The sequence below is a fragment of the Neofelis nebulosa genome, chromosome 7 (genome assembly GCF_028018385.1).
Source record: "Neofelis nebulosa isolate mNeoNeb1 chromosome 7, mNeoNeb1.pri, whole genome shotgun sequence".
NCBI lineage: Eukaryota > Metazoa > Chordata > Mammalia > Carnivora > Felidae > Neofelis > Neofelis nebulosa.
Window position 1 is genome coordinate 145,902,132 of NC_080788.1, and position 19,844 is coordinate 145,921,975.

Below are 19,844 nucleotides of genomic sequence, written 5' to 3' on the forward strand. Positions count from 1 at the left end.
AAACAAAGGGAAAGAACATTAGCAACGGGTGAAACTGCGTGCACTAGAGAGAATCGCGTGGCCTTCTAGGACACCGAGACCAGCGTCCCCGCCAGGGGGCACAGCATTGGCAGACTTGTATTTTCAGTCCTGGCTGTGCCCACGATGCAGTTAACAGAACAAACACACTGCTTCAGAGGATGGTTAATGACCCAGGCCACACTTGGATGGTGCCCTGGTGCCACACTCGTCGGCCCTGAGCAGAGGCGAGCTGGTGGGCGCTGGCGCAGCCCCGGGAGGGTTGTGAGGCAGAGGCTGGGGGCTCTCAGGCTCTTGGGAGAAACAGAGGCCAACGGCAGGGGTATAGGCTTGGAACCCAAGGTACATGGGTTTATTTTAGATTTATCTTCGATTAGGTTTATTTATTTTAGATTAATGTGTTACAGACTCTGGTTTTCAGTGTCAGGATCCTTCTTTATTAAACATGAAACCAAAGTTATACTTTATCTGGGAAATGTCATTGTAGAAATAGTTTCTTTGCAGTCTAAGAAAACCCTTTCCACGATGACACTACTTTTCTCTGTCTTTTCTCCAGGAGGTCTACGGTTCAGCTCTTATTTGAGTCAGAGAAATTCTCTAGGGAGTGATCAAGACTTTTCTTCTACTTGGTCAAACCTCACTTCTTCTATCCCCAAAACAGGTCACCTGTATGGACTTAAAAGGCTGGATTTGAGGATATCAAAATAACCTGAGAGCCTCTGAGCAAAGACAAGACGGTGCCGACTCATGCACCAGAGGCCGTTGGACCAGCCCAGCACCGGACGGCCCCAGAGCCAGGGCCCAATCTGGAGGATCCACGACGTTAGGCGTCAGAGGGAGGACTCAGAAGCCACACACAGTCTTGGTTGCCCCCAAAGCCTGGCCGTGTAAAGAAACACACGTGCAGACACAGAACCGTGATGGCCGGAGTGCTAGGTGCTCATGCCGGGGGACCAGAGTCCCAGGGGCTCCAAGTCCGCCGTGGGGCTGCAGGCCGAGCCCCTCGCCAGCTCAGGGCCTCGAAGTCTGCAAGTGGTGACAGGGCTGAGGCGAAGCTCCAGGACAGTAACATGTCCGACACTGCTGAGTGCCATGAAAATACAGCGTAAGTGTTTCTGGTGAGTCTAAAGGAGAAGAGCCATTTAACTCCATTTTACTCAAGCGGAGTACAGGCGGACCTCGGAAAAATTTTGGGCGTGGTTCCAGACACCACACACAATAAAGTATCACAACAGAGCGAGTCAAGTGTATTTTTGGTTTCCCAGCGTATGTGAAAGTTTACACTATGCCATAGTCTACTGAGTGTGCAACAGCATTATGTCTGAACAAATAAATTTCATAACTTAATTTAGAAACAGGGGGCACCTGAGTGGCTCAGCTGGTTAAGCGTCCAACTTCAGCTCAGGTCATGATCTCACAGCTCGTGAGCTTGAGTCCCGCATCGGGCTCTGTGATGACAGCTCGGAGCCTGGAGTCTGCTTTGGATTCTGTGTCTCCCTCTCTCTTTGCTCCTCCCCTACTGGTGCTCTGTCTGTGTGTGTGTCTCTCTCTCAAAAATAAATAAACATTAAAACAAGTTAAAAACAAAATAGTTTAGTGGGGGGAGGAGGGGAGCACCTGGGTGGCTCAGTCAGTGAAGCATCTGACTCTTGATTTCGGCCCGCGTCATGATCTCACCGTTGTGGGATGGGGTCCTACGCCAGGCTCCACGCAGAGCACGGAGCCTGGGATTCTCTCTCCCCGCTCCTCCCCAACGTGTGCACTCACAACACACACTCTCTCTCAAAATAAATAAATGAACTTAAACAGAAACACTGCTAAGAGATGCTAACCATCATCTGAGCTTTCAGCAAGTCATAAGCACTGACCACAGATCGCTGCAACAAATGCAGTAATAATGAAAAAGTTTGGAATACTGTGACAATCACCAAAACGTGACACGGGAGACGAAGTGAGCAAATACTGTTGGAAAATGGCACCAGAAGACTTGCTGGGGGCAGGCTTGCCACGAACCTTTAATCTGTAAAAACCCAGTATCTGCAAAGCACAATGAAAGGAGGTGGCTGTGGTCTCTGTGTTTTAAAGGGGACATTACTACCAAGCTGAAGGCTGGAATAAAAGGTGTATTTTCTGGAAACACAACACCAGACTTTTAAAAAGAACCAACACGGCTCTAGGACCCTGCTGACAATCCACACCCCCAACAGACCACTGCTGGCTTCAGACCCGCCGGGACGCCACGGGGACGGAGGTGCTTGTTCACACTTACGGTGTTTCTCAGCACGTCGTCGTCCACGTCGAAGTTGGAGGTGTCAGAAGGACTGCTCACATCAGGAATATAAGGTGCTTCCAGGTTTCGTATATTTTCCCAATTCAGACCTTCAAAGAACGCATGCTTTTTGAAGTCTTCTATCCCGTTCTGGCCCAGCCGGCGCTCTCTGCTGCAGATGAGTCTTTGGATGAGGTCTTTGGCTTCTTCAGACACATCCGTGACGTGGGACGGAAACTGAAATCGCTCCTGGGGGGCAAGCGGCCGGTGGACATGAGATGAAAACTTATTCAGAAAAACCCAAGATGTACAGACATTACAGGAAACACAACAGAGCCGACAGTCCTTTCTAATTTCACGGTAGCTAAATGCAAACCAAAGCTAACGACATTTGATTCTAATGAGAAAATCCTTAGTCGTGCTGGTTACTCGTTACCATGTTACATGTAAATTAACGATAAATTTTCACCCATCAAAGTGGCAAAGGGCGCCAACCACACGCTGTGGCAGAACCGGCTGGCACGGAGCTCTTCCACAGTGCGTCTGCCAGCATCTGGCGCAAGTCTGCTCCTAAGATTTTGTTCTACAGAGAAGCGTCGTGCGCCGGACAGAAGGATGACGAAACACCTGGTCATATGTGACGTGATGCCATTCACTCAGACGCGGCCCCACAAACACACACCCGGCACGGCAGCGGGCCCAGGCGCCGAGGCCCAGGCCCCACCTCTATCATCCAGAAAGAGGGGGGGCAGGAACACTGCCGAAGATCAGACCGGCGGGCGCACAGGAAGTGCCGGACCAGGCCCCACAGGGGCACGTGCTCCTTGCCAGCAGGCTCTTTAGAATCCCCGGAGTCCTGTTCGCTACCGTGACGGCATTTATCGCCAAGACGTGGAGGGGGTGATTTCCGCCGTCTACGCTATGCACTTTTGTGCTGTTTTTCTGGTAAGGCTAAGCTAACTTCCAAGTGAAAACAATCATCTCTATTCTGGGAAAGGGTCTTTAAAAACCATGGCTTGCCCTGATTGGGAGTTACATGGCAGACCACCCACCATGTTCGTGTTCACGGGCCCCCCAACACGAAGAGTTGCCGGGGGACGGGGCTGAGGACCGGTCAGCGGAGAGAAGCTCACTTGGGGGGTGCGGGTGACAGACTGGGGAAGGAGGCGGTGAGCACACGGCCGCAGGGTGGGAGCGGCATGAGGACACATGTGACTAAGGGAAACAGGTGACAAAACAGGAAGCGGAAGAGCAATGGGAAAACGAACAAGAAATGAAGGCGAGGCGGACGGGAGGCAAGGTCAAGGGGTCAAGGGGGGCAAAGGCACAGCTGGAAAGGGAAAAGGAAGCCAGGTCAAGGAGGTGGAAGAGTGCTATGCGCGGGCGCCTGGCCTGGTCCGGACAAGTAATCTCCGGGAAGCAGACTCGAGAAGAGCAGCTGTGGTCACACTGATGAATCCAGACCCACAGGTGGAAGAGCCCAACGGGCCCCCGCCCCCCGCCATCCCGAGGCCACACCCGGCACAGCCCCGTGGAGGCCCGCCTCTCTGGGGCCCTGCCCTGAACACCGCCACTCCAGCTCGCCACTCCAGCTCACAGCTCACAGCTCTCTCTCCCCCCCCACGCCCACACCTCCCGTGCCGGCGGCTTGTGCCGACTCCACCCGCAAATCTCTGCTCCTGTCTGGCGGCCAGCAGCCTGCTCCAACCCTATCGTCTCCTCCCCAAAGACGCGGACAGCTTCCCAGCAGCCCTCTCCCGCCTCCGGGCCCCTGCCTCGGGACTCGAACAAACAGGACGTGGAGACGCAACATCTTACTTCGTGGTTCATGATCTTTCCGTAGGTCTCCACGAGGGACTCTGCGTAGAAGGGCGTCTCTCCATACAGCATCTCGTACATGCAGACGCCCAGAGACCACCAGTCACACTCGGGGCCGTACTTGCCCATGCCGTCCTCCATGGCCTGCAGGATCTCCGGCGAGATGTAGTCAGGAGTGCCCACGGCCACAGAGGACTGGACCTTGAAGGAGAGGGGGTGTTGGAGGGAAATCCTGGGGCAGCTCCGATTCCAAATTCCCAACTACTCCCTCTAAAACACTGATAGCAAATGATGAAATAATCGTGGAATAAAACTAGCACACGAGCATGATTTAAAACCCTAGTAATTAAAAATTCACTGCAAATGAATGCTCTCCTGCAGCAGTAAACGTGAGGCAGTTTCCAGAACGTGTGAGATGGCCTCGCATGCCTGGTCTCCCCTTGCCCGCATGCCCAGCACAGCCCCCAGAGGGCACTGTGGTCCCTCAAGGGGTGGCATTTCCCACATCCTCTGTCACTGCCCAAAGCGCGGTCCAGAAGCCATGTGTGTTCAGGCCAACCCTTCGCAAACTTCCGTGTGCATACAGGCCACCCGGGCTCTTGTGAAACAGAAATTCTAGGGTGGGGCCCAAGACACTGAATGTCTGTTTCCACAGACGCTAAGGCTGCTCCCCCAGGGCCTACCCTTCCATCTCCCAAATGGGAACATCTGGAAATAGTCCAGGCACTGGCTGGGTACTCAGGAACTCTCCAGATGGGGAACCAGGAGGCTCGGGCCTCTACAAGGGAAAGGACAGTTCCTCAGCCACTGACGTTAGCAGGAACAGGCTTGACGTGGGGCCATCGCTCCGGAAAGCCGTGGCCAGCGATGGCAGCGAGCGTCGTGAGAAAACAAGGGGGCAGCGGGTCAGCTGAGGAACCAGACTGGTCTTGGAGCGCATGGAGAACAAAGTCCATTAGACTGAGGGAGCAACCGTAACAGAAGGCCTGGCCCAGGAAGGGCAGACAGACTCTCCCTCGGGTCATGTCTGAGGAGGGGCCAAGGGATACGAGCGGCACCCGGGTCAGACTGGACCGCGGGGAGGTCGGCCTCCGTCATGTGACCAGACTCAGTTCCCCGCTCGGCTGCCCGGCTGCAGGAACCATACGGTGGACAGCGGGGAGACCGGCGTGAGGTGGCAGCACGGGAAGGGTGAGGGGACGTGCAGGCAGGAAAGGGAACCAACGCTCGAGCTCAGTCCGAGACCACCACGCTTGTCGTCGGAAGGCTGGATTTGAGGGCAGCACCAATCTCGACTAAGCAACACGTGGTCAAGACTGGGGAAATAAGAGACTGATTTGGTGAGAAGAAAGAGAGTAACCCTAGTATCAAGGATCCCTGTTTCTAGGTGGACAACACCCACAGAGAGAAAAGCCCTGCCTGACAGGAAGTTACCTGCCCGCACACAGAAATGAGGAGTCGCTAACACAGTCAACGTCTGAGCGCCTGACCGGCCCGCACCAGACGTTTCAAGAAAGGACCGAGGGGGCCTGCGTGTCGCTGCGGCAATGGCGTGCTCAGCCACCTCGCCACGTGAGGAAACGGACGACCCCCAACTTACAAGGCACACGTATTACTGCTGAGACACGGACATCAAAACTGAGGTTTTCAACTTAATTAGAAAATTTAAACTATCCCCCAAATGTGAATCTTTTTAATTCACATTCATAAACTTGGTTTCTTAATTGGATCTCAAATTGAAATGTTAAGTCCCTTCTAACTACAAGCAAAACCCAGAACCAAATGAAAAATCTCCAACAGAAATACCTACAGTTCCATCGTCACTCATCTTCAAACAGGATCCAAAGTCGGCCAGGCGGATGTGACCATTCACGTCCAAAAGGACATTATCAGGTTTAATGTCTCTGTGAGTAAAACAAATCAGTGAGTCAACCATTTCCACGCCACACATTAGGCAGGTCAAAGCCTGTCACCAGTGGCGTACCCGCCGAGGAAATGCTAATGCCATTCAGGACAGCTGTCGCCATCTTGGGAAAATGTCTCTCCATGGCACTCTACTCGCACACGCGTACGGAGGGGCAGTCACCACCACTACCGCTCACTCCTGTGCGTGAGCTAATCCCCAGTCAATCCGACGACACACCATCTTGTTCCCACCGCACAGCTGACCATGCTTCCTGAGTGTCTCCTTCGTGCCCGGTGCTGTGCTTGACCCCAGGTCTCTGACAGTAACCAGACCCCACAGCCCCTGCCATCACGAAACTTCCACCAGCTGAGAGGGCAGAAAATGAACGTGTGAATGCACGAACACGCACGTGGTCTCAGTCAGCACCAGGGTATGACGCCCACGATAAGCGCTGGGAAGAAACCAGAAGCAGCAGAAAACGGGGCAAAGGGTGTCTGAGCACAGACGTGATGAGAGCAAGAGACAGGTGAGGCTCTGGGGCAAGACCACGGCAGGCCAACAGCCCCCCCATGTACCCCACGCTGTATCTGGCGGACAAAGACCCGGGGGCTGAAGACCTAAGCCATCTGTCCAACTGTCAGCAGCAAGTTCATGGCAGGAAGGTAGGTCCACGGCCGACCTGCTGCTCTGTGGACTTGCAAACGTGGGGCCCCTGGGGAGGCGGACGGCCTTTAAAGCACAAGCTCTCCTTCCTGATCAAACAAGTCCATGTGACTGGACGGCACAAAAGGGAACAGACTTCAGGAGGAAAGGCAGATGTTCGCCAAGAGGAGCTCAGGTATGTGCTCACACGACAGAACACCACACCTGAGCTACTCCCAACATCAGGGACGCATCTCACAAACAAAGGTGAGAAGACGACGACAATTCTTACCCAAAGAAAGATCCACGGAGCAAAAGAAACTAGCGCAGCACCCCAAACCGAAATAAAGAGGAAAAACAAAGCAAACCCTCAAGGAGTCAGAAAAATAAAAAATTAAGAACGGAACCAGACAAAAGCAGGAAGAAATGAAGAGATTTAACTCGAGGAAGAAACAGAAGACAAAATCTTATCAGGAATGGTGACTAAATTATAAGATGCCCATAGGAGAACAAATTCCAGTAAAAATCTAATGAAAGGGCACTGAAGAAAGGGAGGGAAAGATCTAGAGGAATGAAAACAGACGCCACATACAAATAACTGGAGTCCCCAAAGAAATTGAAAGAATAAAAGAATAAAACGTGATATTTGAATCTACAATCTGAGAGAACCTTCCAGAAGTTAAAAAAAAAAAAAAAAAAAAAAGGGGACTGCATTACAGACTGACGGGCCCATCAAATTAAAAATTTTCCCATGTCCTGTTTCTTGGAGCCAACCTGATACTAAAGTTCACATGGATCAATTAATGCGTGAGGACAGCTAGAAAAGCCCTGGAGAGAAAGAAAGGGGTCCGATGGGGGAACTAGTCCGACACGGCTTCTGCCTCCAAAATCAAAGCGGTACGGCCCTGGTGCACAGACAGACAGACAGACGACAGGACAGAACGTCACGGGGAGTGCGTGCGTGATAAAGATGTCATCTCGCCTCACTGGGGCAAAGACACACTTCCTAAGCGAGCTGGTCTTGGGACAACAGGAGGGCCTCCTAAAGATAAAATCAGACCCGCTCCACAGCCACGGCGGCCACCGGCCTGCCGGCCGCCCCGGGCCACCTTCGTCACATTCCTCTGCTTCATCCTGCATCTCCCCCGCGCAGCTTTCTATTTGCTCCGGTTTTGGCTTTTGTTCTCCGGATATTCCTTCTCTTAAAACTGCACCGTTCTGACTTTGTTTCTGAGCTGCACTCTCCGTTCTCTCTGGGGACGTCATGTCCTCGAAGGCAAGTGACTCTGTCACTCTTCGTTTCTGCCTCTGCTGTGATCTGGGGCTGACCGCTCCGGGAGGGGCCGTGCCCGCCTGTGTGCCGTGCTCCCTGGTCCCGGCTGCCCACCGCTTCCCACGCTGCCAAAGCCAGGGAGCACCTGCTCTGCCTGCCTGCAGCAGCCCGGCCGGAGGGCAGTGGGCACGGCCCAATCCCCGCGGCCCACATCCAGCCACAGAAAAGGCCCCACAGCTGTAGCGCAGGGTCTGAGTCCTGCTTCTTAAATCCAGCAGGGACACGGCTGCTGTGCTGACGACACACACTCATTTCCGGCCCCGTCGAATGCTGCTTCGACCCACAGCGAATCTACCACCTGCGGCTGGGGCAGGACTGACTTCCTACCAAACCTGGCTTTGTAGCCTTTCTAGCAAAAATGCAAGCTTTTGGTTTTCAGACCGGGTCGTTCAAGTGCTAAGTCTGAATACTGAGTTGACGGGGGGGGGGGGGGGGGGGGGGTCAATCACACATTTCATTCTCCTGCTATGTCTGGAGATCAAATGACAGAGTGAAGCTTCTACATAGCTAATTAAGGAAACAAGGGAAAAGCTTTCTAATTAGGGAAAACAGAGAGAGAATAAGCCACTGAAAAAGTGGTCAGATTAATTTCCCTGGAGATCGGTGACAAATACAAAGACATTTAGCTCTGGTATGAATTAGTCAAATTTCTGTCAGAATATAAAATCGAATGTTGAAAACAACTATAGTAACTGTTAGAAAAGCAAGCACAGCGACATTAAAGAATCCATGAAAAAAGAGAAAATGCCCTAAAAGTGAAGGTTCTTTGGGAGCCGCGCCCTCTGCTTACTCAGTGATACCTGGACCCACAGGGCAGTGCCCTGGGCAGGGGCACGTGGCCCCCGCGCCTCAGTTTCCCCACTGAGCAGTGAGGTACGACTCACGGTGAGACCTGAAGGGCTGTTCTTGTGACACCCCGTGCCGTGGCCACCCTTGCGGCAGGAGCTGTGTCTGCTCAGGAAAACCTCCTGACGGGCAGCAGAGGCCGGGCCCCGGGCGAGGCGGCAGCGGGGCCCGACGTGACGCCGGGGGGATCGCGGTGGCCGTGAGCCTCCCAACAGAGGACGGTGATGCCCTCACAGTCCCGAGGAAGGTGATTTCCAATCTGAAATTCTTACTAGATCGTCCCTCAGTCACACATGTGGATGGAATTAAGATGCTGATCTCAAAACCATGATCTCACAAGCCACCTTGATCCAGAGACCACAGACAATCCATGCTGCCAGATCAAAAGAATAGACCAAGAAAGGAAGATGTGTCACTTGGACAGCAAGGGATCCAATCCCGGGAGACGGGACGGGGGCGTCTCCGGGGAAAGAACTCTCAGAATGCTGGCAGAGGCACCCAGGGCAGAAGGGAGCGGGAAAGGAGGAAGCAGTGGTTCCAAGAAAAATCAGGCCTCTGCGCGCAGAGCCTTGTAGTTCAGCACAGGGGACGACTAGCCAGTCTGGGGTAACCGGTGACGGCTGCCACGGAAAAGCCCGCCAGTGGGGACTCAGGGCCACTGCCACCCCCGGAGGAAACGGCTTATGGAAGAGTAGATGCGGCAACCGCCAGGCCCATCTGTGACACTCACACAGGCGTTCCACGATGAACCTGACAGGGACTGAAGCAACAGTTATCGCTCAGGAACTGGGACGCTGTGGGAGGGAGGTCTGAGAGTGCGCGTGGGAGAGGGCTGAGAGAGAGAGCTACTTCTGGAAAGAGTAAACTGCATCTGAACAGATGTGATCTGACTCTCCCTCCTCTGCAAAAAAGGAAATGGCGAGAGAAGCCGGTTAGCTAGGAATATGAGGCAAATGGCGCAAGAAACAGTGTAAAAAGCCGACGAGCTACCTGCGGCCAGTGGAATCCGGGCAGGGCAGGAGATGCGTGCTTTCTCTTAAGCCCTGTAGCGCTACCTGACTTGAAAAAAACCGTTACCATGAACGTATTTGATAAAAATGATTAAAATAAACAGCCAACCCCACAGGACGAACTCGCTGTCTTAAGCAGCAGAAAGACACAGAGGTGGCGCCCGCGCAGGATGCAGGGTGGGCCCGCAGCACGCCCGGGGGGGGGGGGGGGGGGGGGGGCTGGAGGCACACGGCCACACGGAACCAGTTATTCTCGCTCGTATAGTGAGGTATGAGGTACGAGGTACGAGGTACGAGCGAGGTATGCCGTGCTGAGCCCCTCTCCCCAACCCAGTCCTCCTCTGTGAGTGCCATGATGGGGGCCGTGCACCAGGGAAGGTGCTGTGGCTGAGACGGCAGACAGTCAGGGAACCCGTGAACTAGGGGGCGGGCACCCCAGGGAGGAGGGATCAGCAGCGGGAGGATGAGCTGATGTCAGCAAGACACCTAAAGACAAGGCGGCTCTGGGGGACCCGCGCTCGAGCATCCTCGTCGTCACAGTAACGCTGGGACCTGCTGGTGCCAGGCGCCGGGGCGGCCCAGGGTCTGCGAACCGCGTGGCCTCTCTGGGCGGCCTGGAGCCTCCGACAGAGTCTCGGGGCCCCGAAAGGGCATCTTCACGTATTCAATGCCGTTCCCATAAAACACAAAAGGTGCGTACCTGTGCACGTAGTGAAGCTGATGGATGGAATCGATGGCCAACACCATTTCACCGATGTAGAATCTTGCCATATCTTCTGGAAGCTTGTCTTCGAATTTACTGAGCAGGGTCAGTAAATCACCACCCACGTAGTAATCCATGACTAAGTACTACGGGTGGGAAGAGGCGGGAGAGAACAGAATATTCAGTCAGCGTGAGGCCTGACAACGAAAGGCCGAAGTTCTACCACGGAAGTCCTCCGGCTCTTCCAGTGTGGAGCGCTGGCTTCCGAGCTGCTCCTGTGTCATCCAGGATTTCCCCACTCAGTACCTTCCTGCACCATATACTGTCGTACTTTCAGTTAGGCATCTGACGGAGAACAAATTTCAGGAACAACAGCGCAGAGGATGGGGGCCGAGAGCAGGGCAGGAGAGGGGCTGGGAGGCCAGGACGTGGTCCTGGAAGGAGAGGAGGGTGACAGGCACCGGGGAGTACTATGTGGAGGCAGAGGCCAGACCACGGGCTGGCGGGCGTGCGGGGCGAAGGGAGAAGTTCTCCGGCCCCTAAGAAAGCGGTAGGAGTAAGTCAAGCACCCATCTAGCCGAGTCTCAACGGTTTCCATGCTTGCCTAGAATTCTAAACAGAAAAATGAAAATGCTTTACAGCAGCACTGAATATGATCGATAGGCTCCTGGAGAACTGTAAGGAATCCGTAAGAAAGTAAACTAAGGGGCCATAAGGCAGAAACTTACTTTTAGAGTAAGAACCAGACCAATTATTTCCTCTGTCATGAAACACAGGGATTCTAAGTCAACAAGGCAACACCCTTCTAGTCACTGGAGAAACAGGTTTAATTTTTAGGACACGCCAAGTTTAGATGCCTCCAACAGGAGTAACAACGAGAATGGGCTCTGTGGGGCAGCCCAATGACTCCACATGAGGAAGGAGGCCTGACGCGGCCTGCCCCGCTCTCCAGGCCTGCTTCTCCACCACCCCACAAAGGCAGAAACTGCCGGGGTCCCAGAGAGAAGGAACCTGCCCGACAGCACCACTCAGGGGCGGCAGAGACAGCAGCCAGCCACGGGCCTGCGAACCCCAGTACCAGGGCCCAGGTTCACACACTAGAAAGCCCGGAGCCCCTGCCTTCCTTCTTGATTTTCACTGTACCTCTATTTGTGCAACTCCAAACACTCAAGAAGATGCCTTCTTGGCTGCGATTCCTAACTGACCATCTTCTATCAGACATTTCAGACTGCAAGACACTACGCTGACTTCAGGAAAGATTAAACAAAATATGTCGTTTTCCTTCTGTACAGATCTGCGCCTGAACTCCTCGGAAATGGACCTGAGATGGTCGCCTCTGAGCGGGGGTGATGTGCACTTGGCGGTCTGCTGGGGAAGGGCCCTGAGCACCACCTCCCGTCACACGCTTGTGTGTGGACAAGTGGCTACGTCCCCTCCCGCTCCAGATGCCCCATTTAAAACGTGGTGACAACCTTCAGGGCCTAAGGCACGGGGTCCCTGGGGAGACGGAGCTAACCCACGTGCCCCTGCTCGATAAACACAACGGTCCCTCTGTAGACATAAACATGTATGTTGTAAATTCTAAATAAACAGTGTAACAAACCATGTTACCTAATTCTGGACATTCAAAACCGATGGATGTCTTTGACGTGGGAAAGAGACGGTTGTAAGATGAATAAAAGAGACCCTATGTCCCTCTTGCTGTAGGAACGGAGCACAGAAGTGCGGGTGAGCTCAGGGAGATCGAGCTCAGGTCCCTGGCCCGAGGCCGTGCAGACCTTCGAAGCCCCGGCGGCCACCGCTGGGGCTGCGCAGGCAGGAGGAGCCGGGCAGAGACCAGCTTCTCCAAGGACGGTGCTTGCCCCGCACACCCAGAGCTCCACGTGAGGACCTTTTTAGGTTTAGGCAAACCTTCGGTCACACGGTCACTCTGGAATTAAGAGCAGCTGGGGGCAAAGGTTTGGCTTCTTTTCCCTTGTGAGCCGCTGTTTTGTGTCTGTTTTACAGGCATCTACGCTCACCTCGGGGCACACGTGTCAATCACACAGCGGACTGACTGGTCAAGACTGAAAGCCCCCACTTAGGTCGGAAGGAACAGATAACAAGAGTCCCCCCCAAAACCCACGTCAGAAGACCTCAGCGAGCCCCGCTCGTTCGGGGAGGACTGCACAGCAGCAGTGTCCTCGGACAGCGTCAGGCATCGTAGGTGACACGATTACCCACTCAGCGCCAAAGGCTGAGCCACTGTGGGTCCTCGCGGCCCTCTCTCTTCAAACATAATCCAAGATGGAAAATGTCTCGAAGCCCCAGTTTATTTAAATGTAATAAACCCGGGGAACAAAACTAATCAGGTTATCTCGTGATGAGAATTGTCTGCCTTCAAAAAACCCCACCCAGTTACTACCTTAAAGCAACCCCTTCGTTCTCTCCGAGCACATATAAACACTGTCAATTCCAAACCGCCTTGTTCGGTTTTTAGTAGCAGCACAAAGGAACCAACCAATTTCACCCACATGCCATTTGACAGACTCTTGAAGCGCCTGAGACCCAGACATACCAGGTAGTTTTCGTCCTGAAAGGCGTAGTGCAGAGTAGTGATCCACTGGCAGTCGCCGTTCACCAGCACGTCGCGCTCTTCTCGGAAACAAGCAGTCTGTGAAGAATCAGGGGGAGAGTCGGTCTGTGCCCGTCCAAGGAGTACGGTCCTGAACAGAGGGGCCCCTGCTGTGACAGGCTCTGGAGACGCGTCACCTGCCTCCCAGGCTGCAGGAAGCTCGGCCTCCCTCACTCACCTGGAACCAGACGCACCCTCGCCTCCCCCAGGCCCTTCCTGCAGCGAGGCTTCGGAGAGCTCACTTCCTCAGGACGGGCCCGGCCCCTGCCCCTTCCACACACGCCACCTCTGCAGCCGACAAAGGAGAGTCGGCCCTGCTCACAGGTGGATCTCAGCAACACTCTCCTAGGTGGGCCCCTCCCACCCAGCACTGCCCGACCTCTCTGGACCAGACCGGCTTCCTCTCGATAGCCTGGGATGTGGCCGCCCCGCGTCTGCCCCTCGCTGTCACACACCTACAGTCTAGCAGCCACGTGGCTGGCAGGAAAGGGCACACACCTGCTCACTGAGCTGAGCGCTGGAAAGTGATTTAATCACGGTAACTGGTGCCATGGTCATAACAGGATTCTGTGAAGAAGTATGGTCTGCACCATATAGGTAAAAGGCTGTCTTTTAGGCTGTTATGGTTTATTTTTTTTTAAGAGCTTTATTACACAGGTGGTACCTAGATTTAAAAGTGACCAGGTATTTTGGCATAATCATAATAAAACTTTCTCTTTGTTGATCACCTAAGATTTTAACTCCCTCTAGATCTGAAACTTGCGAAGCTTAACAAAAATGACAGTGGCACTGATGGGAGCCCTTGGTCCACAAGGCACCGGGGAGTCCTACCTGCTCTCTCATGAGACTCACAGTGACCTCTGGAACTTGTTTTGTCCTATGAGCTTTCTATTCTAAACTTGTTTTTAAAATTTTTTATTTCGGAAAAAAATGACTGAAGTAGATGTGCCCCAATTCTACTAATTAAAAGCGGATAAAACAACTCAAATGGACCAGCAATCAGCTTACTATGTCCAAACGTGCAGAGACCAAAGCTATGCCCCCCAGCCCGCGGCCCCCCAGCCCACAGGGCCTGGCGCAGGGCAGCTGCAAGGAAGCCCCAGGGCCGGGGCTCCACGTTCTCAAGGGTCTACCCATCCACATTTAGAATAAAAGCCATTCTTAAACTCGGGGTCACCAGCATGATGACCCACAGACAGGAAATATATGTATTATTCAGCAGTTTTGTTTTGAGAACTTTCAGTACTTTTTAATGAGCAAAACAGATGAGCTAGAAAGCACAGCACGACCCACAAAGTTATGAATTCACAGCTTAGCGACTTTTCCACCGCCCCCTCTTGTTGACGTCATGCTTTCAAAGATTAATTTAGTGTTCACAATAAACTAATTTATTAGGAATAAAAAGATAAATCACTTTAACCCTGTTATATATCAATAATATTATGTTTTTATATGTATCACACACACACACACACACATATATCCTATGACATGTATCCCGTGACATGTACCCTGGGATAATTGTAATAATTAGCAGACATCCTTGGACTTTTCCAACTATGCCAATTAGGTAGGATCTCGGTAACCAGATTTAAATTTCATAATTTCAGAATGTACTCCCCATGACATTTGGGTAAATACTAACTAGTTATGATAAGGTGAGAATCACTTCTCCCCAACCTTGGGACTTTTAAACACACACGCACGCACGCACACACACACACACACACACACACACACACACACCCCGGTCTGGAGGCTGACACTGAACAACCAATCACTCCTCTAAAAATATAAACTTAAATGAATTTGCTACTAGCCTTTATTTCCCTGCTTATTCCTCCCCCAAACTCTTATGCATCACCAGCTACCCTGTTCCCACAGAAGAGTCACTCCAGCGACTTCCCTTGACCCCCAGAGCGCTGACGGTGCCACGAAGGGCTGCTTAGGCCGAGGCACGGCCACCGCGGTGCCGCCTGAGGCAGAGTCCCCAGGCCCAGGTGACCACAAACACAGCGATGCTTCAGTTAACCAGCCTGCATTCATCCGGCAGAGGCCCGGTGCCGGGCACCACGGTGGGAAGGAGGAGCGTAGGGACGGGGAAGGAGAACAGGCCGTGACGGACAGGTAGGACGCACTGAGGATACTGAGTGAGAACGCCCACCCACCAAGCTGACGACAACCTGAGCTCAGGGGAGGGATCTGACCAGAACAGACGTTTGTACTGGTATCTGCCCAAGTGGCATCATCATCCCAGGGAAGAACTACCGAGCACAGGAAGGGCCACCTAAAATTACAAGGAAGGTTCAGAGTGACACGACAAGAGAGGCCAGAAACCAGAGAAGCAGTTTCCGGAGGAGGAGGTGGCTAATCCCAGGGGCGCTCAGTCCCGGGGTGAGCTTGCTTCACAGCTGGGGCAGCGGAGGTGGCGCTGAGGGCGTTCAGCCTGGGGGAGCCCAGCGAGAGGACACAGGGTAAGTGACAGAGCCTTGGAAAGGAAGGATGCTTGGCTCCCTGACGCAAAGTGGAGGACCACAGAGGATGGGGGGTGAAGGCAGACCGGGGGTGAGTCTGGTAGGACCAGAGGAAGAGCTCGGGCTGGCCCAGCAGCCTCACCGACTCCATCGGGGGCCGGAGCGGCCAGGGTCGGGACCGTGAAACAGGCCCCAGAGGGAGGGACACCGAAGTAAGGAAAAGCGCATCTAGACCTGCCAAGCAGTGACCACCTACTTCTGCTTACGATCTCCGTCCTCCCTCTGGGAGGGCGTACACAGACATCTCTGTGCTTACGCGGGCTCCAGATCCAGTAATGCCTTGTGCACAGGAAGCAGAGCTGAGATAAATGCCCAGAGTTCCCGCAAAGGTTTCGATTGGTCCTTACAGTGAGCAGCCCTCGGCCGGGGGGGGGGGGGGGGCCCTCTGGCGCAGACAGGAGAGAGGAGTGCGCAGGAGAGCGCAGGGAGGCGTGCGCGCCGGGAGGGGCGGAGACGGTGGCGACAAGACACAGGTCGCTCTTGTCAAGGAGGGAGGGGGGAGGCCCAGCTCTGCGAGGACTGTGGTGGGGACCCAGCACATGCCCCTCACAACCCCCTTCTCCTGTTACTCTTTACTACTCCACGCTTACCTCTGCTCTTTTAAGCATTTCCCACTTGTTGAGGATTTTCATCGCATAAATTCGCTCAGTGTTCTTCATTTTGACAACAGCAACCTGGAACACAAACAGGAGTTTAACAAAAACGTAGCTGAAGGAACCAAAAGCCAGCACACGTTGTCACGTAACTACAGTGACATCTCAAGTGCCCGGAGAAATGAAACCCTGGAAAACGAGCTGCTGAGGAGACACAAGTTCTTCACGTAAATGCAGATCCGTCCTGCTAAGATCGAACCTTGCCGTTCGCCACACCACAACATGCATGTCCCTGCTCAGTTCCAAGAACTTCCGTGGCAGGCGGTGGGCGCACAGCGGGGCTGGCCGCCCCGGGCGAGCCTGGGACACGTGCCTGGGACTTTCACCATAAAAACTTTAAAAATCCACTCACTGCTCCCAACCTTTCCTCCCCGTGTTCAAGGGTTCCGTCCCCACGCTCCTGCCACCTGCCCCACTGGTGCTACGTCTACCTCCTCCTCCCACCGCCGGCCTTGACATGCCAGCTCTTGCCTCTGCGATCTGTTCTTCAAGGGGCACTGAGTGCCGGCGTGGGCTCTGGAGTGGGACTTGGGCAAATCCTCTTCTTTGTGCCTCGGTTTCTACAACTAGAAAAGGGGTAATAGCAGTACTGGCCCCAGATTGCTATGAGGACAAACCAGCGAATACACCTAAATGCACTTCGAACGGGGTTAGGCATATAGCGGGCACTCGGCATGTTGGCTGGCAGCCACGTTCTTCAAGGTACAATTCAAATGCCACCTCTTGCAGGAAGTCCTACTGGATTTCCCAGTCCCTGCCAAATCTCAGACGCGCTCTGACATCACTTACCAATACCAGAGGTGATGCCTGCGCCAGCACACGGCACATTCTACCCTGCAAAAATCGTTCACTGGCCTAAGTCCCCATCACAAAACCATAAGCTACTTACGTATGGCTGTCCCTTTTTGCTGCCAATGGCAGACAGCCACACGGCAGGCATAAACAATTATTTACTTCCTTGCTTTCCTAAACGATGCATGTCATACAGTAACATCGTCAAAGTAACCACACAAGCTAACGTGCACCAGGCACTTTCCCCGTGCCAGGAACTCTGCTCACAAATTGACCTGCACCCTCTCAGGTAACCCTCACCACAGTCCTCGATGGTGGCTATTTTTATATCCATATTTTACAGATACGGAACCTGAGGCCGAGAGGTTTAAATAACATGCTAACAAGCAGCAGAGTCTCACCCTCAAGTGCCTGCACTTTAAGGATTATTATAAAGACAGTTATGATTAAATATTATCTTCCCTGGGCCTGACGATAGGGCGGGGGGTCCACAAAGGACATGCCCTGATGGAACCCCAGAGTCTGGTGAGGGTCAAAGGCCCCTCCCACAGCACACGGCTTCCCGCAGCCCGCCATGTGGAAGTCGTCCTCAAGTCACCTCCTTCGGTCTTCTCTCTCACTGCCACCCGAGTGCTCGCGGTGGTGGCTCTTCTCGTCACACCTGTTTAAGCTGCTGTTTACTAGCTGTGGTCTTAGAACCACTAACCAAGCTCGCTCCGATTCTGAATAAAGAACAAAGAATGCCGAACAAAGGTTCGGTGAGTTCTCCCACGTGTCCCAGAACACGCAATCTGGGCACACGTGATGTCATCACATTAGAAGTGTCGATTTCTTCCTAGAAATCAGCTACAATCAATAGGTGAAATGTTAGTGTTAAAAACAAAAGCTACTATAATGTAATCCCTATCAAAATATCAACGGCATTTTTCACAGAATTAGAACAAATAATCCTAAAATTTGTATGGACCCACAAAGGCCCCAAAGAGTCAAAACAATCTTGAGAAAGAACAAAGCTGGAGGTATCACGTGCCCGGATTTCACACTATACTACAAGGCTGTAGTGATCAAAACAGTACGGTGCTGGCACAAAAACAGACACACAGATCAATTAATTGACAAAGGAGGCAGGAATATACAATGGGAAAAGACCATCTCTTCGACAGTGCTCAGAAAACTGGACAGATACATGCAAAAGAATGAAATGGAACCATTTTCTTATAGCATGCAAAAAAAAAAAAAAAAAGAATCCTCAAAATGGATTAAAGATTTAAATAAAATATAACACCTGAAACCATAAAAATCCTACAATAAAACATAGGCAGTAACCTCTTGGATGTCGGCCTTAGCAATACTTTTCTGGATCTCTCTCCAAGGAAAACAAAAGCAAAAATAAACTACTGGGACATCAAACTAAAGAGCTTCTGCACATGAGTGGAGACCATCAACAAACAAAAGGTGACCTATGGAATGGGAGAAGATATTTGCAAAAGATATATCCCATAAGGGGCTATATCTAGAATAGATAATGAACACACACAACTCAGTATCAAAAAAGCAAATGATCCAATTTTAAAAACAGGCGGAAAACTTAAGCAGACATTTCTCCAAAGAAGACATACAGATGGTCAACAAGACACATGAAAAGATGCTCCACATCACTTATCATCAGGGAAATGCAAATCAAAACCACAACAAGGTATCACACCTCACACCCGTCAGAATGCCATTATCAAGAAGACAAAAAAAAATAAGTAAGTGTCTGCAAGGATCTGGAGAAAAGACTCGTGCGCTATGGTGGGAATACAAATTGATGCAGCCACTGTGGAAAACAGTATGGAGGTTCCTCAAAAAGTTTGAAATATAACTACCTTCTGATCCAGCAATTTCACTTCTGGGTATTTATCCAAAGAAAACAAAAGCACTAACTCAAAAAGACAGATGCATCCCTACGTTTCCTGCAGCGTTATTTACAATGGCCAAGATGTGGCAATAACCTACGTGTCCACTGCCTGATGAACGGATAAAGAAGATGTCATGTATACCTACAATGGAATACTACGCAGCCGCAAAAAGGAAGAGATCTCAACATCTGCAATAACATGGATGGATCTAGAAGGTATAATGCTAAGTGAAGTAAGTTCAGACAGAGAAAGACCAATACCAAATGATTTCCCTTTTACGTAGAATCTGAAAAACAAAACAAAACAAAACAGAAACAGACTCATCGATGCACAGAACAATCTGGTGGTTACCAGAGGGGTGCAATAGGGGAGAAAAGGCTACTCAGTATTTACTCCGGAAATGGCCTCACTTGGAAGAAATGGCAGAGCCGATAACTTCTGAACAATCCAGATCTTGCTGAAAATGAGACACAGAGCACTCTGATCTCTCACTAGAAGCTTACTTCTTTAGAAGAGGCCTGTCTGGGCACAGGCCATGTCCAGAAAATATGCCAGTGCCTTTGATAAAATACCCAGAAGGAAAAAGAAAACATCTGTCCACAGAAAAACACGTGTCAAACCAAGAACATGTAGAAGTGAAATGCAGGAGTACAATTTAATGTAAAAACAAAAACTCCTGTATATTGAACAAGCTTTCTCTAATTGCACAACTTATAAAATAAACCAGCTGTAAAAATCTTGTTTAGTTTACCAGAAACAACTTCTTGGCCCAAAACTCAGTCTTAATTGCATCAAAGAGAGCCGA

At 52.0% G+C, this 19,844-nt stretch overlaps 1 protein-coding gene across 1 annotated transcript in view; it reads right to left on the reverse strand.

Annotated features, from left to right (window-relative positions):
• Positions 1–19,844, reverse strand: part of CDC42BPB (CDC42 binding protein kinase beta) — a 99,906-nt gene that overhangs the window by 40,141 nt on the left and 39,921 nt on the right. The window contains 6 exon segments of the mRNA XM_058740352.1: positions 2,288–2,536; positions 4,106–4,306; positions 5,916–6,009; positions 10,543–10,691; positions 13,103–13,198; positions 16,284–16,367. Coding sequence (XP_058596335.1) covers positions 2,288–2,536; positions 4,106–4,306; positions 5,916–6,009; positions 10,543–10,691; positions 13,103–13,198; positions 16,284–16,367 — 873 coding nt within the window.